We start from the raw sequence: 25,194 nt of genomic DNA, 5'->3' as shown, positions 1-25,194 counted from the left end.
CCACTGACAGCTGTTAAAATCTGGCCATGATAGCACTGGACATATTTCTTGTACTCCAGTCATTGGCTGCCACTGACAGCTGTTAAAATCTGGCCATGATAGCACGCTGGACATATTACTTGTACTCCAGTCATTGGCTGCCACTGACAGCTGTTAAAATCTGGCCATGATAGCACTGGACATATTACTTGTACTCCAGTCATTGGCTGCCACTGACAGCTGTTAAAATCTGGCCATGATAGCAACTAGACAGTTTACTTGTACTCCAGTCATTGGCTGCCACAGACAGCTGTTAAAATCTGGCCATGATAGCTAACTGGACATATTACTTGTACTCCAGTCATTGGCTGCCACTGACAGCTGTTAAAATCTGGCCATGATTGCACACTGGACATATTACTTGTACTCCAGTCATTGGCTACCACTGACAGCTGTTAAAATCTGGCCATGATTGCACACTGGACATATTACTTGTACTCCAGTCATTGGCTACCACAGACAGCTGTTAAAATCTGGCCATGATAGCACTGGACATATTACTTGTACTCCAGTCATTGGCTGCCGCTGACAGCTGTTAAAATCTGGCCATGATAGCACTGGACATATTACTTGTACTCCAGTCATTGGCTGCCACAGACAGCTGTTATAATCTGGCCATGATAGCACACTGGACAGTTTACTTGTACTCCAGTCATTGGCTGCCACAGACAGCTGTTAAAATCTGGCCATGATAGCACACTGGACATATTACTTGTACTCCAGTCATTGGCTGCCACAGACAGCTGTTATAATCTGGCCATGATAGCACACTGGACATATTACTTGTACTCCAGTCATTGGCTGCCACAGACCATGCTGACCAAAGGCTGCCTACAGCCTGCACGGCTACAGTGGGACGTGTATACTACAGCTTGTGGCCATATTACTGCATACTGGCAGTGAGTGGTGTATCACAGCTATGTATCTGTAGTCTGGCAATCCGGTAACTTGTGTTATTATACACTGTTTGAGAGGCATTTTGTAAGTAAAAGGAATGACAAGTATGGATGATCAACTTCTTTATTGTGCAATAGCGACGTTTCGGTATAGATATTTTCAACGTTTTCAAGCATGAAAAACATCTATTCTGAAACGTCACTATTGTACAATAAAGAAGTTGATCATCCATAGACACTTGTCATTCCTTTTACTTATCATTGATCATAGGCTACTGGTAATATGCATACTATTAGTTCACAGTGTTTTGAAAGGGTGTACGGGACCGCACACCATTTCAAGACACTGTGTGACAAATTTATTACCCTTAAGATCTTTTTATTTAGCTCATCTTTAAACAACAACATTCAGTCATCGGCAGAATGAGACGTGAAACGTTTCGCCATGATTTTTCCCGAACAATCATAAAGGGAGATAACTTAGGATAGCTTAGTTTATGATAAACTTATCGAATTTGAGGTTTTGTTAAACGACAAGTTAAATACAGAAACAGTTTATTTTTTGGATATATTTATTGAAACAAATAAGAAATTTTGACAACAATTTTATTACTCTGTTTTTGCTCATAATTATGTACGCCAACTCTAAAATTTCGAAGCAATCAGCCGTTTGGCAGCTACATTCCATCTAAGGTCAAGGTCATTCGTACAACCCGTGTAATGGGTCACATGACAGAGTTGATGGGGTGTATGGTTCGTACACCCTGGCAAATCCGCCTACATGGCTTGGTATGCTTTGACCATTGACCAATCAGAATTCGACAAATATATCTTAAGGGTAACAAATACAGGTAATATGAATACAGATTATGTATTGAGGTAATATACATACAGGTAATCTACATACAGATTATATATTGAGGTAATATACATACAGGTAATCTGCATACAGATTATATATTGAGGTAACATACATAGAGGTAATCTGCATACAGATTATATATTGAGGTAATATACATAGAGGTAATCTGCATACAGATTATATATTGAGGTAACATACATAGAGGTAATCTGCATACAGATTATATATTGAGGTAATATACATGGAGGTAATCTGCATACAGATTATATATTGAGGTAATATACATAGAGGTAATCTGCATACAGATTATATATTGAGGTAATGTACATAGAGGTAATCTGCATACAGATTATATATTGAGGTAATATACATATAGGTAATCTGCATACAGATTATATATTGAGATAATATACATACAGGTAATCTGCATACAGATTATATATTGAGGTAATGTACATAGAGGTAATCTGCATACAGATTATATATTGAGGTAATATACATATAGGTAATCTGCATACAGATTATATATTGAGATAATATACATAGGGGTAATCTGCATACAGATTATATATTGAGGTAACATACATAGAGGTAATCTGCATACAGATTATATATTGAGGTAATATACATAGTGGTAACCTGCATACAGATTATATATTGAGGTAATATACATATAGGTAATTTGCATACAGATTATATATTGAGGTTATATACATAGAGGTAATCTGCATACAGATTATATATTGAGGTTATATACATAGAGGTAATCTGCATACAGATTATATATTGAGGTAATGTACATAGAGGTAATCTGCATACAGATTATATATTGAGGAAATATACATACAAGGAAGTATACATGCAGGTAATACCATTTTGTACAAATTAGAACAACTTCCCATTTTACCTGTCAAGTTGACTTGGTTTTCAATGACCCATACTTACCCATTGCTGCTAATCCCCTCTGTTGCAGGATGCCCAGGCTTGCTGTCAGGTAGAAAACAGAGGGCACCTGTCTGTTCTGTTGTTGTGTTGTGGTCCGCAGGCCACACTTGATTGTTAGTGGAGGTGTTGTGATTCTGAGAAACTGCAGTAGGCTGGAAATGTCACACTAGGAATATTTGTCTACTTGTATTACTTCTTACAGTTTATTTGAAATGATTGATAGAACTAAGGCACTGTTGGAAAGAATTCATTGCATGAAGGTGGCTGTGATGTGAGAGAACAAGCATACCATTCAGGGGAAATTGTTGAAATAGAGTTTAGCTAAAAGAAATGTAACTACAACATTTGATGATATGATTTTCATGAAAAAACACACCCCTTTGTTGCAAATCTGTCATCTTTTTGGAGGATGTAGGATTTAAGAAAATATTAATTGAGTGTTCCCTTGCCATTACATAATACAGTGTACAATTGGTCCTATGTAATCTGATTATGACAACATGGTGTGTGACTTCCAACTATCCAAGTTTGACACTGAATCACAACATGTCAACTTCTGTCTGTAACACTGTACAAGGACACTGGGATGTAGAACACTGTACAAGGACACTGGGATGTAGAACAGTACAAGGACACTGATGTAGAACACTGTACAAGGACACTGATGTAGAACACAGTACAAGGACACTGATTTAGAACACAGTACAAGGACACTGATGTAGAACACTGTACAATGACACTAGGACGTAGAACACAGTACAAGGACACTGGGATGTAAAACACTGTACAAGGACACTGATGTAGAACACTGTACAAGGACACTGGGATGTAGAACACTGTACAGGGACACTGATGTAGAACACAGTACAAGGACACTGGGATGTAGAACACTGTACAAGGACACTGATGTAGAACACTGTACAAGGACACTGGGATGTAGAACACTGTACAAGGACACTGATGTAGAACACAGTACAAGGACACTGATGTAGAACACAGTACAAGGACACTGATGTAGAACACTGTACAAGGACACTGGACAGGATGTAGAACACAGTACAAGGACACTGATGTAGAACACTGTACAAGGACACTGATGTAGAACACAGTACAAGGACACTGGGATGTAGAACGAACACTGTACACAGTACAAGACACTGATGTAGAACACAGTACAAGGACACTGATGTAGAACACAGTGGGATGTGTGTAGAACACTGTACAAGGACACTGGGATGATAGAACACAGTACAAGGACACTGAACACTGTACAAGGACACTGATGTAGAACACAGTACAAGGACACTGGGATGTAACACTGTACATGGACACTGATGAGAACACTGTACAAGGACACTGGGATGTAGAACACTGTACAGGGACACTGATGTAGAACACAGTACAAGGACACTGATGTAGAACACTGTACAAGGACACTAGGATGTAGAACACAGTACAAGGACACTGATGTAGAACACTGTACAAGGACACTGATGTAGAACACAGTACAATGACACCGATGTAGAACACTGTACAAGGACACTGATGTAGAACACAGTACAAGGACACTGATGTAGAACACTGTACAAGGACACTGGGATGTAGAACACAGTACAAGGACACTGGGATGTAGAACACAGTACAAGGACACTGATGTAGAACACAGTACAAGGACACTGGGATGTAGAACACAGTACAAGGACACTGTGTAGAACACAGTACAAGGACACTGATGTGATGAACACACAGTACAAGGACACTGATGTAGATGTACAAGGACACTGATACAAGGACACTGATGTAGAACACAGTACAAGTACAAGGACACTGATGTAGAACACTGTACAAGTACATGTAGAACACAGTACAAGGACACTGGAACACTGGGATGTAGAACACAGGACACTGGGATGTAGAACACTGTACAAGGACACTGGGATGTAGAACACAGTACAAGGACACTGGGATGTAGAACACAGTACAAGGACACTGGGATGTAGAACACTGTACAAGGACACTGGGATGTAGAACACTGTACAAGGACACTGGGATGTAGAACACTGTACAAGGACACTGGGATGTAGAACACTGTACAAGGACACTGGGATGTAGAACACTGTACAAGGACACTGGGATGTAGAACACTGTACAAGGACACTGGGATGTAGAACACAAGGACACTGGGATGTAGAACAGGTACAAGGACACTGGGATGTAGAACACACAGTACAAGGACACTGGGATGTAGAACACTGAGAAACACTGTACAAGGACACTGGGATGTAGAACACTGTACAAGGACACTGGGATGTAGAACACTGTACAAGGACACTGTAGAACACTGTTCAGCAAAAACACCTACAGCAGTGGCAGTGGAGACCAGGGTGCCGTTGTATAAAGCGATCTTAGCGCTAAGGTGACCGTAACTCCCATACTTTAACATAGACTTAAGGTAGCCTTAGCGCTAAGGTTGTTTTGTACAACGGCACCCAAGGCCATACTGGTTGTATCTTTACAGTTGTTAACCAACATGTGACAAGTAACAGATGCTCTTTCTAATCTTATTTGTACAAGCTCCTTGTACACAACACAGATGCACCTTCTACACATAAAGAGTGGATTTCTCTTAATTCTTTGCATAATAGAAACACACATACTGTTTTCAGTTTTACTTCTGTTCACTGTTTCATTACCACTGTTGAACTTTATTATTTTTTTGTGTTTTCATGCAAATAATCAGAATTCAAAAGATTGTCTAATGCACAGTAAACTTGACAACGGGTATTGATAAATTGTTAGCTCTTTCATCATACCCCAGTCCAGTAGTCCTTGTGTGTCTTTGTGTTGCAGAGGATGGGGTGTATTGAGTTGTCGGGGCCTCACCTGGGCTTCTCTGTGTGTGTTGCAGGGGATTGGGGTGTATTGAGTTTTCTGGGCCTCACCTCGGCCTCACCTGGGCTTCTCTGTGTGTGTTGCAGGGGATGGGGTATATTGATTTGTCTGGGACTCACCTGGGCTTCTCTGTGTGTGTTGCAGGTGATTGGGGTGTATTGAGTTGTCTTGGCCTCACCTGGGCCTCACCTGGGGTGATCCCTTTTGTGTGTTGCAGGGGATGGGGTATATTGAGTTGTCTGGGCCTCACCTGGGCTGATCCCTTTTGTGTGTTGCAGGGGATTGGGGTGTATTGAGTTGTCTTGGCCTCACCTCGGCCTCACCTGGGCTTCTCTGTGTGTGTTGCAGGGGATGGGGTGTACTGAGTTGTCAGGGCTTCACCTGGGGGCTTCTCTGTATGTGTTTCAGAGGATGGGGTGTATTGAGTGTCTGGGCCTCACCTGGGTCTCACCTGGGCTTCTCTGTGTGTGTTTCAGGGGATGGGGTGTATTGAGTTGTCTGGGCCTCACCTGGGTCTCACCTGGGCTTAGGTCTCTGTATGTGTTTTCATGCAAATAATCAGAATTCAAAAGATTGTCTAATGCACAGTAAACTTGATGGGTATTGAGTTGTTGTTAGCTCTTTTTCACCATACCCCCAGTCCAGTGGTCCTTGTGTGTCTTTGTGTTGCAGGGGATCGGGTGTATTGAGTTTTCTGGGCCTCACCTGGGCTTCTCTGTGTGTTTGCAGGGGATGGGGTGTATTGAGCTGTCTGGGTCTCACCATGGCCTCACCTGGGCTTCTCTGTGTGTGTTGCAGGAAATGGGGTGTATTGAGTTGTTTGGGCCTCACCTGGGTCTCACCTGGGCTTCTCTCTGTATGTGTTACAGGGGATGGGGTGTATTGAGTTGTCAGGGCCTCACCTGGGTCTCACCTATGTTTCACAGGGCTTCTCTGTGTGTGTTGCAGGGTGGGTAGTATTGAGTGTCTGGGCCTCACCTGGGTCTCCTCACCTGGGCTTCTCTCTATGTTTTGCAGGGGATGGGGTGTATTGAGTGTCAGGGCCTCACCTGGGTCTCACCTGGGCTTCTCTCTGTATGTTTACAGGGGATGGGGTGTATTGAGTTGTCAGGGCCTCACCTGGGCTTCTCTGTGTGTTGTTGCAGGGGATGGGGTGTATTGAGTTGTCTGGGCCTCACCTGGGTCTCACCTGGGCTTTCTCTGTATGTGTTTACAGGGGATGGGGTGTATTGAGTGTCTGGGCCTCACCTGCATCTCGGTGGGATCTCACCTCTTCTGTGTTGTGTGTGGGGATGGGGTGTATTGAGTGTCTGGGCCCCTCACCTGGGTCTCACCTGGGCTTCTCTGTGTATGTGTTGCAGAGGGATGGGTAGTATTGAGTGTCTGGGCCTCACCTGGAGTCTCACCTGGGCTTCTCTCTGTGTGTGTGTTGCAGGGGATGGGTAGTATTGAGTGTCTGGGTTGTCACCTGGGTCTCACCTGGGCTTCTCTGTATGTGTTGCAGGGGATGGGGTGTATTGAGTGTCTAGGGCCTCACCTGGGTCTCACCTGGGCTTCTCTGTGTGTGTTGCAGGGGATGGGGGTGTATTGAGTGTCTGGGCCCTCACCTGGGTCTCACCTGGGCTTCTCTCCTTGTATGTGTTGCAGGGGATGGGGTGTATTGAGTTGTCTCGGCCTCACCTGGGTCTCCACCTGGGCTTCTGTGTGTGTTGTGTTGCAGGGGATGGGGTGTATTGAGATGTCTGGGCCCCACCTGGGTCCTCACCTGGGCTTCTGTGTGTGTGTTGCAGGGGATGGGATGTATTGAGTGTCTCTGGAGCCTCACCTGGGTCTCACACTTTGCTTCTCTCTGTGTGTGTGCTTGAAGGGGATGGGGTGTATTGAGTGTCTGGGCCTCCACCTGGATCTCACCTGGCTACTTCTCTGTATGTGTTACGGGGATGGGGTGTATTGAGTTGTCTGGGCCTCACCTGCCATCTCACCTTGGTCTCACCTGGGCTTCTCTGTTTGTGTGTTACAGGGGGATGGGGTGTATTGAGTTGTCCTGGGCCCTCACCTGCATCTCACCTGGTCTCACCTGGGCTTCTGTGTGTGTGTTGCAGGGATGGGGTGTATTGAGTGTCTGGGGCCTCACCTGATCTCACCTGGGCTTCTCTGTGAGTGTTGCAGGGGATGGGGTGTGGCCGAGTGTCTGGGCCTCACCTGGGTCTCACCTTTGCTTCTCTGTATGTGTTGCAGGGGATGGGGTGTATTGAGTTGTCTGGGCCTCCCACCTGGATCTCACCTGGGCTTCTCTGTGTGTGTTGCAGGATGGGGTGTATTGAGTGTCTGGGCCCTCACCTTGGATCTCACCTGGGCTTCTCTGTATGTGTGCTTCTTTCACAGGGATGTGGGGTGTATTGAGTTGTCTGGGCCTCAACCTGGATCTCACCTGGGCTTCTCTGTGTGTGTGTTGCAGGGGATGGTGGGGTGTATTGAGTGTCTGGGCCCTGGATCTCACCTGGGCTACTCTCTGTATGTGTTACAGGGATGGGGTGTATTGAGTTGTCTGGAGCCTCACCCTGCATCTCACCTTGGTCCTCACCTGGGCTTATCTGTTTGTGTGTTACAGGGGATGGGGTGTATTGAGTTGTCTGGCCTCACCTGCATCCTCACCTGGGTCTCACCCTAGGCTTCTGTGTGTGTGTTGCAGGGATGGGGTGTGTAGTGAGTGTCTGGGCCTCACCTGGGTCTCACCTTGCTTCTCTGTGTGTGTTGCAGGATGGGGTGTATTGAGGTGTCTGGGGCCTCACCTGCATCTCAAGCCTGGGTCTCACCTGGGCTTCTCTGTGTGTTAGCAGGGATGGGGTGTATTGAGTTGTCTGGGACCTCACCTGGGTCTCACCTGGGCTTCTGTGTGTGTGTTGCAGGGGATGGGGTGTATTGAGTGTCTGGGCCTCACCTGGGTCTCACCTGGGCTTCTGTGTGTGTGTGTTGCAGGATGGGGTGTATTGAGTTGTCTGGGCCTCACCTGGGTCTCACCTGGGCTTCTGTGTGTGTGTTGCAGGGATGGGGTGCATTGAGCTGTCTGGGCCTCCACCTGGGTCTCACCTGGGCTTCTGTGTGTGTGTGTTGCAGGGGATGGGGTGTATTGAGTGTCTGGGCCTCACCTGATCCTCACCTGGGCTTGTGTGTGTGTGTTGCAGGGGATGGGGTGTATTGAGTGTCTGGGCCTCACCTGGGTCTCACCTTTGCTTCTCTCTGTGTGTGTTGAAGGGGATGGGGTGTATTGAGTGTCTGGGCTCCCACCTGGATCTCACCTGGGCTCTCTGTGTGTGTTGCAGGATGGGGTGTATTGAGTGTCTGGGCCTCACCTGCATCTCACACCTGGGTCTCACCTGGGCTTCTTGTTTTAGTGTGTGTTAGCAGGGATGGGGTGTATTGAGTTGTCTGGGCCTCACCTGCATCTCACCTGGGTCTCCCACCTGGGCTTCTGTGTGTGTGTTGCAGGGGATGGGGTGTGTATTGAGTGTCTGGGCCTCACCTGGATCTCCACCTGGGCTTCTGTGTGTGTGTTGCAGGGGATGGGGTGTATTGAGTGTCTGGCCTCACCTGATCTCACCTTTGCTTCTCTCTGTATGTGTTGCAGGGGATGGGGTGTATTGAGTTGTCTGGGCCTCACCTGGGTCTCACCTGGGCTTCTGTGTGTGTGTTGCAGGGGATGGGGTGTATTGAGGTTCTGGGCCTCACCTGGATCTCACCTGGGCTTCTGTGTGTGTGTGTTGCAGGGGATGGGGTGTATTGAGTGTCTGGGCCCCACCTGGGTCTCACTTGGGCTTCTCTGTATGTGTTGTAGGGGATGGGGTGTATTGAGTTGTCTGGGCCTCACCTGGATCTCACCTGGGCTTCTCTGTGTGTGTTGCAGGGGATGGGGTGTATTGAGTGTCTGGGCCTCACCTGGGTCTCACCTTTGCTTCTCTCTCTGTGTGTTACAGGGGATGGGGTGTATTGAGTGTCTGGGCCCCACCCTGGGTCTCACCTGGGCTTCTCTGTGTGTGTGTTGCAGGGGATGGGGTGTATTGAGTGTCTGGGCCCTCACCTGGATCTCACCTGGGCTTCTCTGTGTGTGTGTGTTGCAGGGGGATGGGGTGTATTGAGTTGTCTGGAGCCTCACCTGATCCTCACCTGGGCTTCTCTGTGTGTGTTGCAGGGATGGGGTGTGATTGAGCTGTCTGGGCCTCCCACCTTGATCTCACCTGGGCTCTCTCTGTATGTGTTACAGGGGATGGGGTGTATTGAGTTGTCTGGGCCTCACCTGCATCCTCACCTGGGTCTCACCTGGGCTTCTCTGTTTGTGTATTACAGGGATGGGGTGTATTGAGTTGTCTGGGCCTCACCTGCATCCTCTCACCTGGGTCTCACCTGGGCTTCTGTGTGTGTGTTGCAGGGGATGGGGTGTATTGAGTGTCCTGGGCCTCACCTGGATCTCACCTGGGCTTCTCTCTGTATGTGTTACAGGGGATGGGGTGTATTGAGTGTCTGGGCCTCACCTGGATCTCACCTGGGCTTCTCTCTGTATGTGTTACAGGGGATGGGGTGTATTGGAGTGTCTGGGCCTCACCTGATCTCACCTGGGCTTCTCTCTGTATGTGTTACAGGGGATGGGGTGTATTGAGTTGTCTGGGCCACACCTGGGTCTCACCTGGGCTGTCTCTGTGTGTGTGTTGCAGGGGATGGGGTGTTTTGAGTGTCTGGGCCCCACCTGGATCTCACCTGGGCTTCTCTCTGTATGTGTTACAGGGATGGGGTGTATTGAGTTGTCTGGGCCTCACCTGCATCTCACCCTTGGTCTCACCTGGGCTTCTCTGTTTGTGTGTTACAGGGGATGGGGTGTATTGAGTTGTCTGGGCCTCACCTGCATCTCACCTGGAGTCTCACCTGGGCTTCTGTGTGTGTGTTGCAGGGGATGGGGTGTATTGAGTGTCTGGGCCTCACCTGGATCTCACCTGGGCTTCTCTGTGAGTGTTGCAGGGGATGGGGTGTATTGAGTGTCTGGGCCTCACCTGGGTCCTCCACCTTTGCTTCTCTCTGTATGTGCTTGCAGGGGATGGGGTGTATTGAGTTGTCTGGGCCTCACCTGGATCTCACCTGGGCTTCTCTGTGTGTGTGTTGCAGGGGATGGGGTGTATTGAGTGTCTGGGGCCCCACCTGGATCTCACCTGGGCTTCTCTCTGTATGTGTTACAGGGATGGGGTGTATTGAGCTTGTCTGGGCCTCACCTGGATCTCACCTGGGCTTCTCTGTGTGTGTTGCAGGGGATGGGGTGTGATGAGTGTCTGGGCCTCACCTGGATCTCACCTGGGCTTCTCTCTGTATGTGTTACAGGGGATGGGGTGTATTGAGTTGTCTGGGCCTCACCTGCATCTCACCTTGGTCTCACCTGGGCTTATCTGTTTGTGTGTTACAGGGGATGGGGTGTATTGAGTTGTCTGGGCCTCACCTGCATCTCACCTGGGTCTCACCCTAGGCTTCTGTGTGTGTGTTGCAGGGGATGGGGTGTATTGAGTGTCTGGGCCTCACCTGGGTCTCCACCTTTGCTTCTCTCTGTGTGTGTGTTGCAGGGATGGGGTGTATTGAGTGTCTGGGCCTCACCTGCATCCCTCACCTGGGTCTCACCTGGGCTTCTCTGTGTGTTACAGGGGATGGGGTGTATTGAGTTGTCTGGGCCTCACCTGGGTCTCACCTGGGCTTCTGTGTGTGTGTTGCAGGGGATGGGGTGTATTGAGTGTCTGGGCCTCACCTGGGTCTCACCTGGGCTTCTGTGTGTGTTGTTGCAGGGGATGGGGTGTATTGAGTTGTCTGGGCCTCACCTGGGTCTCACCTGGGCTTCTGTGTGTGTGTTGCAGGGGATGGGGTGTATTGAGCTGTCTGGGCCTCACCTGGGTCTCACCTGGGCTTCTGTGTGTGTGTTGCAGGGGATGGGGTGTATTGAGTGTCTGGGCCTCACCTGGATCTCACCTGGGCTTCTGTGTGTGTGTTGCAGGGGATGGGGTGTATTGAGTGTCTGGGGCCTCACCTGGGTCCTCCACCTTTGCTTCTCTGTGTGTGTTGAAGGGGATGGGGTGTATTGAGTGTCTGGGCCTCACCTGGATCTCTACTGGGCTTCTCTGTGTGTGTGTTGCAGGGGATGGGGTGTATTGAGAGTCTGGGCCTCACCTGCATCTCACCTGGGTCTCACCTGGGCTTCTCTGTTTGTGTGTTACAGGGATGGGGTGTATTGAGTTGTCTGGGCCTCACCTGCATCTCACCTGGGTCTCACCTGGGCTTCTGTGTGTGTGTTGCAGGGGATGGGGTGTATTGAGTGTCTGGGCCTCACCTGGATCTCACCTGGGCTTCTGTGTGTGTGTGGCTGCAGGGGATGGGGTGTATTGAGTGTCTGGGCCTCACCCTGGATCTCACCTTTGCTTCTCTGTATGTGTTGCAGGGGATGGGGTGTATTGAGTTGTCTGGGCCTCACCTGGGTCTCACCTGGGCTTCTGTGTGTGTGTTGCAGGGGATGGGGTGTATTGAGTGTCTGGGCCCTCCACCTGGATCTCACCTGGGCTTCTGTGTGTGTGTTGCAGGGGATGGGGTGTATTGAGTGTCTGGGGCCTCACCTGGGTCTCACTTGGGCTTCTCTCTGTGGTATGTGTTGCAGGGATGGGGTGTATTGAGTTGTCTGGGCCTCACCTGGATCTCACCTGGGCTTCTCTGTGTGTGTTGCAGGGGATGGGGTGTATTGAGTGTCTGGGCCTCACCCTGGGTCTCACCTTTGCTTCTCTCTCTCTGTGTGTTACAGGGGATGGGGTGTATTGAGTGTCTGGGGCCTCACCTGGGTCTCACCTGGAAGGCTTCTCTGTGTGTGTGTTGCAGGGGATGGGGTGTATTGAGTGTCTGGGCCTCACCTGGATCTCACCTGGGCTTCTCTGTGTGTGTTTGTTGCAGGGGATGGGGTGTATTGAGTTGTCTGGGCCTCACCTGGGCCTCACCTGGGCTTCTCTGTGTGTGTTGCAGGGGATGGGGTGTATTGAGTTGTCTGGGCCTCACCTTGATCTCACCTGGGCTTCTCTGTATGTGTTACAGGGGATGGGGTGTATTGAGTTGTCTGGGCCTCACCTGCATCTCTCACCTGGGTCTCACCTGGGCTTCTCTGTTTGTGTATTACAGGGGATGGGGTGTATTGAGTTGTCTGGGCCTCACCTGCATCTCACCTGGGTCTCACCTGGGCTTCTGTGTGTGTTGCAGGGGATGGGGTGTATTGAGTTGGGCCTCACCTGGATCTCACCTGGGCTTCTCTCTGTATGTGTTTCAGGGGATGGGGTGTATTGAGTGTCTGGGCCTCACCTGGATCTCACCTGGGCTTCTCTGTATGTGTTACAGGGGATGGGGTGTATTGAGTGTCTGGGCCCTCACCTGGATCTCACCTGGGCTTCTCTCTGTATGTTTACAGGGGATGGGGTGTATTGAGTTGTCTGGGCCACACCTGGGTCTCACCTGTTTTACAGGGCGGGGTCTCTGTGTTGCCAGGGCAGGGGATGCATGTCTCTATGTTTTGAGTGTCTGGGCCTCACCTGGATCTCACCTGGGCTTCTCTGTTTATGTGTTACAGGGGATGGGGTGTATTGAGTTGTCTGGGCCTCACCTGCATCTCACCTGGGTCACCTGGGCTTCTCTGTTTGTGTGTGTTACAGGGGATGGGGTGTATTGAGTTGTCAGGGCTTCACCTGGGTTTCTCTATGTTTTTCAGGGGATGGGGTGTATTGAGTTGTCAGGGCCTCACCTGGGTTTCTCTATGTTTTTCAGGGGATGGGGTGTATTGAGTTGTCAGGGCCTCACCTGGGTTTCTCTATGTTTTTCAGAGGATGGGGTGTATTGAGTTGTCAGGGCCTCACCTGGGTTTCTCTATGTTTTTCAGAGGATGGGGTGTATTGAGTTGTCAGGGCCTCACCTGGGTTTCTCTATGTTTTACAGAGGATGGGGTGTATTGAGCTTCTACTATGCCAGTGCTGTGGAAGCAGTGGGGCTGAAGGCGTGTGTGCAGTAAGTATGGAACACTGGGAAGTGGGACTATCTATCACTCAAACTAGTTTTACAAAGTTTGTACATATGGTAAGAACACAGTGAAGGGTTTCTGAAGGTTCTGTCACAGAGCAAGCACCTGCCAGCACTGTAAATCCAGCAGCCAGATAACATCTCTGAAACCTATAATACATCTGATTAAGTTCCACACCTCCAGGAAGCAGCTTGAGATGTGATAACTAGCTATGAATTTATAACATAATGACATCCGGCTGAAGGAATATTTGTTTGCAGTCCTGTGTTTACGTTGATGAATTGTGTTCACATTGCAGACAGACTTCATTGTGTGTGGAGACTGTCAATCTTATTAAGGTCAAATGTTATATTCCTGTACATCTCTGGGTGAAGACCTGACTCCATGGCTGTCTTGACTGGTAAAGTCAACAAATAGTGTCATGGTTTCTACATTCTCAAAAGTGAGCAAACATTAAGACCTGCAAATGTGAATTGTTTTTTAAATGGTCAGGTTTGAATGCTAGTAATGAGATCTTCAACAATGAAATGTTTAGAACATTTATTGCTGAGCACAACATCTACATGCACCACAAGGGAATACGACCAGGACAAAATGTAAAAACCTCATTGAGGTTATTATGTAAAAACTAGTGGTCTCACACAATGGTCATTATCCATGCTAAGTTTCTAATGTCTGGTGAAAGATCCACACACAAGCCTTCTGTGGTGGGGCAGTCAGAACTTCACCCATAGATGTATGATATTGATAAGATGATCAGATGTGATCAGGTGAATGTCATGATGTGATCCGTCGAATGTCATGATGTGATCCGGCGAATGTCATGATGTGATCAGGTGAATGTCATGATGTGATCAGGTGAATGTCATGATGTGATCAGGTGAATGTCATGATGTGATCCGGCGATCCGGTGAATGTCATGATGTGATCAGGTGAATGTCATGATGTGATCAGGTGAATGTCATGATGTGATCAGGTGAATGTCATGATGCCAGCTAGTGGCTTGTATGCTATATCAGGGAATGTCTCACTTCACACTGCATCCTCACAGGTGGCGGTAACCATGGTAACCACTCACAGCACCTCAGTTAACCATAGCATGATTTTTCCCAAAAATTGAATAACATCTTCAAAGTCATATTGCACCTCAAACGCAACAGACTGTATGATGTTGTGTTGTCTGACATGTTTGTGTTGGCATGTTCTGTTTGTTTGAGATGTCTTATGTCAAGAATTACAAGAAGATGCTACTCACATGTTTTATCTGGGATGTGACGTTTGTGTATTGTGGGCATTGTTTAGGCACTTGAGACACATTTACAACAATTTGGATAAGATTATACAATAACTCATCTTTGAGTAACAAAACAATTATCTATTCTCTTTTGAAAGAATATAAAAGTACTGCATGTCGTGACCTTGTGTTGCAGGTGTATGTTGTGGTCATGCTAGTCTGCCGACTCTATGGCAGTCCTAGTTATGTGTGTTCCTCTGTTTCACTGTGGGGAGTTTAGAGATAGCGTCGCTGTCATATAGTCCTGTTCTTGTTGTCAGAGCTGCTATGAGTACGGCAACCAAACACAGCGTGGGCCTTGAGTGATCTCCCCTGAATATTGTCCACACACTTCCCTTGCAGTAAGTATAACACCCAGCCCTGTGGTGTCACTCTTCAGCAAGACACCTGGTATCACTCTGCTCGTTATCCCCAACATTACTAGTTGTATGAGGAGACTTGATAGATCTAGTTGGAAGGTTTGGTTACTAATTTGATCAATCCATAGATGAAGAAGACTGCAATTGAGACAAACATATATATTTTAATTACATATGGCAATGAACTGTAGTTGGGTGTTCATTTTTTAATATATATTATTTTTTTTCTCAATTTGCCCATCTGCTCAGTGTGATTTTATTTCAGGCACTGATCAAATATCTACAGGTAGTTGTGCAGACTAGTACCTGTTAAAACAGATATGAACGTATGTTCCTGTCACACTATCAAATTGTACATTTTACTCTTTTCCACTTGTTCTCTCCTTGGAGGTACTCTTCAGTAAAAGATGCTTGTGTATCCAAATATATAATTTTGTGGGTTTTGGTATTGTTTTATGAAAATTTATAAATCTTCATTCAACATACCTTGTTCATTCGGTTCTTATGTCTTTAATTTGTTTAAAAAACTGATGTTTTCTTTTATTTATCGATTGAAACAACCTTCCCTTACTCACAGACGGTGTGACAGAGGGTGTGGAGAAGAGGATGTGAGGGGTATGGCAGAAGGTGTTATAGAGGGGTGTGGGAGAAGGTTTGACAAAGGGTGTGGCAGTGGGTGCGACAGAGGGTTGTAGTGGAGGGAATGAGGGGTGTGGCAGAGAGTGTGAGGGGTGTGGCAGATGGTGTAACAGAGGGGTGTGGCAGAGGGTGTAAGGGGTGTGGCAGAAGGGGTGACAGGGTGTTGACAGGGATGTGGTAGAGGGTGTAGCAGTGGGTGTTGACAGAGGGTGTGGTGGAGGGTGTGAGGGGTGTGGCAGAGAGTGTGGGGGTGTGACATGCTGTAACAGACGGGTGTGGCAGAGGGTGTAAGGGGTGTGGCAGAAGGAGTGACAGAGGGTGTTGACAGGGATGTGGTAGAGGGTGTATCAGTTGGTGTTGACAGAGGGACGTGGTGGAAGGTGTAAAAGAGAGTTATGGTAGAGGGTGTAGCAGTGGGTGTGTTAGAGGGTGTTGACAGAGGGGTGTGGTAGAGGGTGTAGCAGTGGGCGTGACAGAGGGTGTAGCAGTGGGCGTTGACAGAGGGGTGTGGTAGAGGGTGTAGCAGTTGGTGTTGACAGAGGGTAGCGGTGGTGGACAAAGGGTGTAGCAGTGGGGTTAACAGAGGAGTGTTGCAGTGGGTGTTGTTAGAGGTGTTGCAGTGAGGCGTGTGGTAGAGGGTGTAGCAGTGGTTGACAGAGGGTGTAGCAGTGGGGCGTTGACAGAGGGTGTAGCAGTGGGGCGTGACAGAGGGTGTTTGCAGTGGCGTTGACAGAGGGTGTTAGCAGTGAAGCGTTGACAGAGGTGTAGCAGTGGCGTTGACAGAGGGTGTAGCAGTGGGCGTTGACAGAGGGTGTAGCAGTGGGTGTAACAGAGTTTTTGCAGTGGGTGTAACAGGGTGTAGCAGTAGGCATGGAGGGTGTAGCGTGGGGCGTTGACAGAGGTGTAGCAGTGGGTGAAACAGAGTTTGTAGCAGAGGGTGTTGCAGAGGGTGGCAGTGGGCGTTGACAGAGGGTGTAGCAGTGGGCGTTGACAGAGGGTGTAGCGATGTGGTGTAACAGAAGGGTGTAGCAGTGGCGACAGAGGGTGTTGCAGTGGGGCGTTGACAGAGGGTGTAGCAGTGGGCGTTGACAGAGGGTGTAGTGGTGTAAGGTGACAGAGGGGTGTAGCGGTGGTGTGAGTGGCGTTGACAGAGGGTGTAGCAGTGGGCGTTGACAGAGGTGTAGCAGTGGGTGGAAGAACAGAGGGTGTAGCAGTGGCGTTGACAGAGGGTGTGGCAGTGGGCATTGACAGAGGTGTTGCAGTGGGTGTAACAGAGTTTGTAGCAGTGGGCGTTGACAGAGGTGTAGCAGTGGGGCGTTGACAGAGGGTGTAGGTGTGGCAGTGGGTGACAGAGGGTGTAGCAGTGGGGCGAAACAGAGGGTGTAGCAGTGGCGTTGACAGAGGGTGTGGCAGTGGGTGTAACAGAGGGTGGTGTTGCAGTGGGTGTGGCAGAGGGTGTGGCAGTGGCGTTGACAGAGGGTGTAGCGGTGGGTGGCGCAGTGGTGTAGCAGTGGGTGACAGAGGTGTGTTGCGGTGGGTGCGTTAACAGAGTTTGTAGCAGTGGGCGTTGACAGAGGATGTGTAGCGGTGGGTGTGCGGCGCAGAGGGGTGTAGCAGACGGAGGTGTAACAGAGGGTGTTGCAGTGGGGCGTTGACAGAGGGTGTGGCAGTGGCGTTGACGGAGGGTGTAGCGGTGTAGGTGAGACAGGGTGTGCAGTGGGTGTAACAGAGGTGGTAGCAGTGGGCGTTGACAGAGGGTGTAGCAGTGGGTGTAACAGAAGGTGTGCAGTGGGTGTAACAGAGGTGTGTTGCAGTGGCAGGCGTTGACAGAGGAGTGTGGCGGTGAGGTTGACAGAGGGTGTTGCAGTGGGGCGTGACAGAGGGTGTTGCAGTGGGTGTGACAGAGATTCATCATCAGTGGGGTGTTGACAGAGGTGCTAAGCAGTGGGTGCGTCTTACAGTTGCGAGGCAGAGGGTGTTGCAGAGGTGTGGCAGATGCGATTGAGGGTGAAACAGAGGGTGTTACGAGATTGGGTATAACAGACAGAGTTTGTAGCGGTGAAAGAGGCGGTGAAGAAGTGTGCAGTGAGAGGCAGAAGAGAGAGGTGTTGCAGTGGGTGTTGACGGCGCTTGTAGCGAGTGGGTGTGACAGAGGGTGTTGCAGAAGGCATTGGCAGAGATCTGTAGCAGTGGAATTAGGCTGTGGATCTCATCGATAACAATCGTGCTCTAGAAAAGATATACAATCGGTCATAAAGGTCGTCGATGTAACAAAGTCACAACAATCGATGTAATAGAAAAATTATATAGTCGATGTAATCGTCTATGGCTCGCGTCATAGCAATCGTCTCAGCTCGAAGTCTCTTAATCCGGCGTCAATAAAAAATCACAACAATAATGATCATAACAAAGGTATCCTAAAGCAATCTCAAAGAATGCTTAAAGGTGCAATCGCGATGTAAATTAATAAGGTAAAGTCTCTGAAAGTAGTAACTAAGGAGCTCTGAAAAGAAGTATAGTCTCGGGAAATGCTTCCTATAAATAAAGTCTCTAAAGTCATAAACTAGTATTAACAAAGAGTATGCAGTATAAAGGAAATGCTTTCCCTATGAAAATGAAAGGAATCATAACAGAATTATGTAAACAAATTGACAAGAAATCCTCTTAAGTCTCACGAAATCTTTCCCCTATGAAGTAGAAAGGTAACAGAAAGATACCATAAGATTAATGAAGAGAATGCTACCTAGTAATAGGGAGTCTTTAAGAAAGGAGTCATGACAAATTGACAGAGGTTATAAAGAAGGTGTGACAGTGGCTGTGCGACAGAGGGTGCTGCAGTGGTAGAAGTGTGGCAGTGGAGTGTGACAGAATGTGCGGCAGTGGGTGTGACAGAGGGTGTGGCAGTGGGCATTGACAGAGGTGTGCAGCAGAGTGTGTGAGGGGAATGTGGTGGTGCTCGAGGGGTGTAGCAGAGGGCAGTGACTGGTGACAGAGGGTGTTGCAGAAGTGCATTGGCAGAGGATGTAGCTGAGGGGTGTGTAAGTGGGTAGAGGGTGTAGCAGTAGAGGGTGTGACTGGTGACAGAGGGTATAGCAGAGTGTGTGTAAGAGGGGAGTAACACTGTGGTAGAGGGGTGTAGCAGAAGAGGGAGGTGTGACAGGTGACAGAGGGGTATAGCAGAGTGTGTAAGAGGGGAGTAACACTGTGGTGGTAGAGTGGGTAGCAGAGGGGGGTGTGACGGGTGACAGAGGGGTATAGCAGAGTGTGTGAGGGGAGTAACACACTGTGGTAGAGGGTGTAGCAGAGGGTGTGACAGGTGACAGAGGGTGTGGCAGAGTGTGTGTGGAGGGAGTAACACACTGTGGTAGAGGGGGTAGCAGTGGGGTGTGACAGGTGACAGAGGGTGTAGCAGAGTGTGTAAGAGGGATGTAACACACTGTGGTAGAGGGGTAGCAGAGGGTGTGACAGGTGACAGAGGGGTGTATAGCAGAGTGTGTAGTGTGAGAGGGTGACAGTAACACACTGTGGTGGGGAGGGGTAACAGAGGGGTGTGACAGGTGACAGAGGGGTATAGCAGAGTGTGTGTGAGGGGAGTAACACACTGTGGTGGAGGGTAGCAGAGGGTGTGACAGGTGACAGAGGGTATAGCAGAGTGTGTAAGAGGGGAGTAACACACTGTGGTAGAGGGTAAGCAGAGGGTGTGACAGGTGACAGAGGGTATGCAGCAGAGTGTGTAGGGGCTAACACACTGTGGTAGAGGGAGCAGAGGGTAGCAGAGGGGTGACACAGGGATGGCTGACAGAGGGGTATGGGGAGTGTGTGTGGTGAGGAGGCAACACACTGTGGTAGAGGGTAACAGAGGGTGTGTGGGTGACAGAGGGGTATAGCAGAGGGTGGTGTGAGAGGGTGTGACAGGTGACAGAGGGTATGGCAGAGTGTGGTGAGGGAGATGGCTGTGGAGGGGTGTGTGACAGGTGACAGAGGGGTGACTATAGCAGAGGTGTGGGGTGTGGGAGGGGGTGGTGGGTAGGGAGGGGTGTGGTGGTGACAGCAGAGTAGGTGTGACAGGTGACAGAGGGGTATGTAGCAGAGTGTGTGTGGTGACAGAGGGGTAACACACTGTGGTAGAGGGGGTAGCAGAGGGGTGTGACAGGTGACAGAGGGGTATAGCAGAGTGTGTAAGAGGGGAGTAACACACTGTGGTAGAGGGGGTAGCAGAGGGGTGTGACAGGTGACAGAGGGGTATAGCAGAGTGTGTAAGAGGGGAGTAACACACTGTGGTAGAGGGGGTAGCAGAGGGGTGTGGCTGGTGACAGAGGGGTATAGCAGGAGTGTGGAGGGGTAACACACTGGGTAGAGGGTATAGCAGAGTGTGTAAGAGGGAGAACACACTGGTGTGAGGGGTAGCAGAGCACAGAGTGTGTAGCAGAGTGTAACACACTGTGGGTAGAGGGATGTAGCAGAGGGGTGTGACGGGTGACAGAGGGGTATAGCAGAGTGTGTAAGAGGGGAGTAACACACTGTGGTAGAGGGGGTAGCAGAGGGGTGTGACAGGTGACAGAGGGGTATAGCAGAGTGTGTGACAGGGGAGTAACACACTGTGGTAGAGGGGTGTAGCAGAGGGGTGTGGCATGGTGGTGTTATTGCTTCAGTGTCTGTATGTTGTTTCACCAGCAGCACCTGCACTGGCTACGATGGGTTAACAGCTTACTGTTGTCTTCATGTCAGCATCGACACGGTGTGGAAGAATAAACATCTCTCTCTGTCCTGTATGAAGTCAGGGTGGACATGTGTATTTTCAATCTCTGTTTTCTTGCATCTGTGCAACATTTTAGTGCAGGCTCCAGCACTTTAATCCAGCAAGCATGTGACAGTGTAATCTGTAAAAAAAATGTTGCATTGAAATTACAGAAGATAAAAAACAATATTTCTTTTTGCAGTTTACTGACAGATTAAAATTTCGAGCCCCTAACCCTCAACTTTCTTACTTGTTTTTTTTTTCTCCATCTGCACTATATTTATTTTCACCTTCATGATATTGTTAATTTTATATGCCACTTTGTATATTTGCTGTGATTCAGGGAAGATAAACCAGCCATCATCTTCATCTGAAAACAGGGTTTTTACTGGAATGTGGCTAAAAGCAGCATGAAAACAATCGTAGTAATGACATACTGTGTATATATTACTGATTCAGAGATTTCCATTTCCATACATTGTTCAGCCAGTTTGCCATGTCTGCTGTCCGTCATGTTTGACCTTTATTCTGACGCTGCTCTCGGTTCCAGTGTGGCCTCTGTCGTGCGTGTTTATTGTGCAGCTGTGTGCCTGACTGTCCCCCATGTCCACGCCCCTCGGATCATCCAACCATCACCTGCCTCTGTCTCACCATCCATATCAACATGTCACGTGACAGGTCATGTGACCCCAGCTCCGTCAAGTCCAGTCTGAGCCAGTCAAACACTTCCAAGGTCACCAACCAAACCGAACACAGTTCCAGAAACAACAATATCCCGTCTTTCACTGATCTCAACAAGCATACAGTGCCTCATACCGGTGATTCATCTGGACTCCACACTGTGTCACAGCACTTAAACAATCAACTCTCTGCCCAATCTCACACACATCTGGTGTCTTTGTTTCAAACCAAAAGTTCAGCCTTCCCTCAAGATCTCCCCACAGAAGCCTTTCCAGATGATCTCTATGGCAACAGAACGACTTCTTCTCCAAGAAATCTTCTCAGCACAAGCACAGCTCCAGGCTGCTTTCAACCAGAGCTCATTGATGCGGACGCCACAAGGTATCTTCAAAGTGCCTCACATTCCCGACTTCCACATTCCACAGTTTCCTTCCCACAATGTGAGCCTTCAACAGAATCCTCCACACAGACTCCACGCCAGTTTCCCATCAGACGAATCACACTCAGGTCCATCCCAAAGCGGAAGTTAAAAAATGCTCGAGACAGATTCACACCACGTGTGCTCAAGGTTGCTCGCCCTCTCAGGAAATCAGCTGTCAATTCTAGAATTGTCCAGAACAGTGTTTGGACTTCCAGGAAGGTTTTAGATCATGATGACAGAACCAGACAGTGGGCAATCAGAGCCAATAGTCCAGCCCCATGACAGGACAAACTGTGGAACACTGAACCTCATTGTGAACATTCATCTTCAGGAGACAAGACCAGAAATTCCAATTGTTTTGAAATATGAAACAGTGCAGATCTCAAATAGTTACCAGGGTGCCGTTCCACTAACCGATCTTATCCCTACGCCAATCGTAAACCCCTTAAAATCCCAATCTTAGCGTGACGTTACAATCGGCATACCGTTCCACTAACCAATCTTACCTAAGTCAATCGTAAAGTTAAGATTCAATGTCTAAGTTGCTCATGACCAATTTAGGATAGCTAAAATCAATCGTAGAGAAACCAAAATGGTGGCTTTCCTATTCTATGTGAAAAATAAGAGCGAGCATTTCACCGCGAGCGTCCCCTAAAATCCCCCATGAAATGAATTTGTATATTTCTGTGATGTAAACAAACACTGCACTGAAGCCTTACAAATGTCAGGCCAGTCTGACCACTGTCGTCATGGGAACACAACTGAGCGAGTCGGTGTAACACATTTGTACAACAATATTGCAACGTCATGGGACAGCTGTGAAGTGAACAATGTTCTGAAGCAAAAAAGATACAAATATGTTTGATTTCACTGGGCATATTTGGTTGGGGATTCTAAAGGCATGCCGCGTGTTATTCAAGACCACTGACAGATTCTACATACGTTATAGCCTCCTCACGGCTTGTTCATTCTGATTGACAAGATTCAGGCACATATTAAAAGCTCTGACACTATTGACATTTTTAAAGTTCAGACTTAAAACCTGTTCTCAGTATATTACTTATAATCTCGGCTGTAAATACTCTCGTGTAAATTATCTGTACATAGCGCTTTGAGCATGCCCCAGGATGTGGAATAGGCGCACTATAAATATACATTTATTATTATTATATAATGCATGATACCCAGCGTTCACACACACTTGCACCTGAAACCAAGGTGCTCACTACCCTAATATTTTGCTCTAGGTTTTTTCTCCACGTTTACACTTGGTTGGAAAAATACCCATGAAGGCCCGGATTAGAATATTGAACTTCAATAACCCATGCTTGCCGTAAGAGGCCACTAACGGGATCGGGTGGTCAGGCTTGCTGACTTGGTTGACACATGTCATCGGTTCCCAACTGCGCAGATCGATCCTCATGCTGTTGATCACTGAATTGTCTGGTCCAGACTCGATTATTTATAGCTAAGATACATAGCGTTCACTAACATGAACGCTCATGTTAGTGAACACTATGCATCTTAATTAGCTAGATTATTTACAGACCGCCGCGATATAGCTTGACTATTGCTGAGTGCGGCGTAAATCTAAACTCACTCACTCACTCAGTTGGTTCGTAAACTACTTCCATCATTTGCTAGACTATGCAAAGGGAGATAACTCGTGCCTCGGATTCCTCTATCTATCGCACAAAAGAGTCTCGATCTAAGCTTGGATTGGATCGGATCGGATCGGAAGATCGGGACCGGCTACGATCGGCCTAAGATCGGTTAGTGGAACGGGGGTAACTTTTAGCTAAGACGATTGTAAAATTGGCGTAACTTGCTAAGATTGATCTTAGATAAGATCGGTTAGTGGAACGGCACCCTGATCTTAAGTTGTATTCCCAAGAACAGGATAACAAATGATGAAGGAGCTTAGAGTTGGGGTCCTAATTACTACTCTTCAAGGTACAGTGTATATTCATGTTTTGTGTGCAGGAGAACAATATTCTCTGACAGGTTATGTGATTTGTTTTTAAGAAACCTTAAGGGTCAAATCGCAGGATTCACCTTTACAGATAATGCAAACCATTCCACATGTAGATTCTTTTTCAGGTGCTTTGCACGGTTTATCACATAGCATACGAACATTTTTTATGCATGATTTTCATGCTTTCTCACCTCATTTGCACTTATTGCATAAACCAAAACAATGACACTGTGTGCAGCCAAAACACCTTCATAATGTTGAGTACAACGAATATTGAAGCTGTATTTCCATAACCATATTGATATCAACAACACTCCATGAGTGGCGGAGATGAGGCGGGATTCAGCAAGTGTACCCAGACCATGTACCCCCTGTACAGAAGCCCCACCTTAAGATACCACCTTCAATGTGCCAAGTGATGATACCTTCATCTACTGTATTAGCCATATTAAGCAGCCTGCTCCGATATGCACCCGTTGATCCGTTACACCATTCAGTAAGCCGTGTTTGTAAGTTCCCGATACTCAAACTAAACATTTATGTCAAACTTTGTATCGTCCTGTGTATATTTCTCTTTTTTTGAACAGGAAAAAGTTTCCATTTGTTCTCAATTTTATCAGCTTGTGGTAAACCCCTTAAGCGCCTATATTTTATGAGCCCCATTTTTATTCATCTTAGCTCCAATGATGTTTATTATGTTAAATATGGTGTATTTGTTGTTTTGTCACACTACGACACACACTGATTGTCCAGTCATGGAAGATATTGACAGGTCACTGAGATTCAGTTGACACTACCAGTTATGTGACTCCTTATTGTTGTGATGAAACATGTCTTGATGATATATTGTTCACTTGTTTATATGTCTAATGACATGAGGCTGTTTGGTGTGTTTGACGGTTGTCATTCTATCAACAACTGGTATCCATGTCTAACTCCAACATATACCAGCCGCTTTGTTGACTCAAGCAGTGTAGGGTGTACAGCAGAGACCATGTATCAGTAACTGGTCTCGGTGTACAGGAATTGTTGTTCCAGACACAAAGGCGTGTTGAGATGATGTCGTGTGGAGCACAACTGAGGGAAGGGAGGGCACATTATGTCCGCCATGTGTCACCGTCAGCTGCTGCAACTTGTCTAAACACAAACAACCCAGTATTGTATTACACACACAATCAACAGTTTGAAACATAATATAACTCAATTACTCATTTATTTATTGATCCATCTGCTAAAAATTTAACAAATGTGAAAAAGAAAACAATAGCACATCTGAAACATGACAGCAGTGACTGTTGGCTGAGCAATACACACCTTCAGTAGCCAGTGGAAACATGAATATTTCCTGTTGATTTTGTGTTGTATTTTCTCATGGTTATTAA

General features: G+C 47.7%; 2 protein-coding genes across 3 annotated transcripts in view; one reads left to right on the top strand and one right to left on the bottom strand.

The window, feature by feature from the left end:
• The window catches only part of LOC124254181, a 39,119-nt gene extending 17,717 nt beyond the window's left edge, over positions 1-21,402 (top strand). The window contains exons 5-8 of one of the 2 annotated variants that reach the window (XM_046688063.1): positions 2,771-2,791; positions 13,624-13,692; positions 15,260-15,340; positions 21,286-21,402. In XM_046688063.1, coding sequence (XP_046544019.1) covers positions 2,771-2,791; positions 13,624-13,692; positions 15,260-15,301 — 132 coding nt within the window. In that variant the 3' untranslated portion in view covers positions 15,302-15,340; positions 21,286-21,402. The remainder of the gene's footprint in view (positions 1-2,770; positions 2,792-13,623; positions 13,693-15,259; positions 15,341-21,285) is intronic. The other variant, XM_046688064.1, reaches the window with a different exon arrangement.
• Positions 16,737-17,909, bottom strand: LOC124254163 (mucin-2-like). Its single transcript, XM_046688036.1, has one exon. The coding sequence runs from the start codon at positions 17,907-17,909 to the stop codon at positions 16,737-16,739; it is 1,173 nt and encodes a 390-aa protein (XP_046543992.1).
• Positions 21,403-25,194: the final 3,792 nt, after the last annotated feature.

Source organism: Haliotis rubra, unplaced genomic scaffold (assembly GCF_003918875.1).
Source record: "Haliotis rubra isolate DU_JTF1 unplaced genomic scaffold, ASM391887v1 Scf567, whole genome shotgun sequence".
NCBI classification, from domain to species: Eukaryota; Metazoa; Mollusca; class Gastropoda; order Lepetellida; family Haliotidae; genus Haliotis; species Haliotis rubra.
Note: the sequence above shows the minus strand (reverse complement) of the source record. Positions and strands in the feature narration are given on the sequence as shown.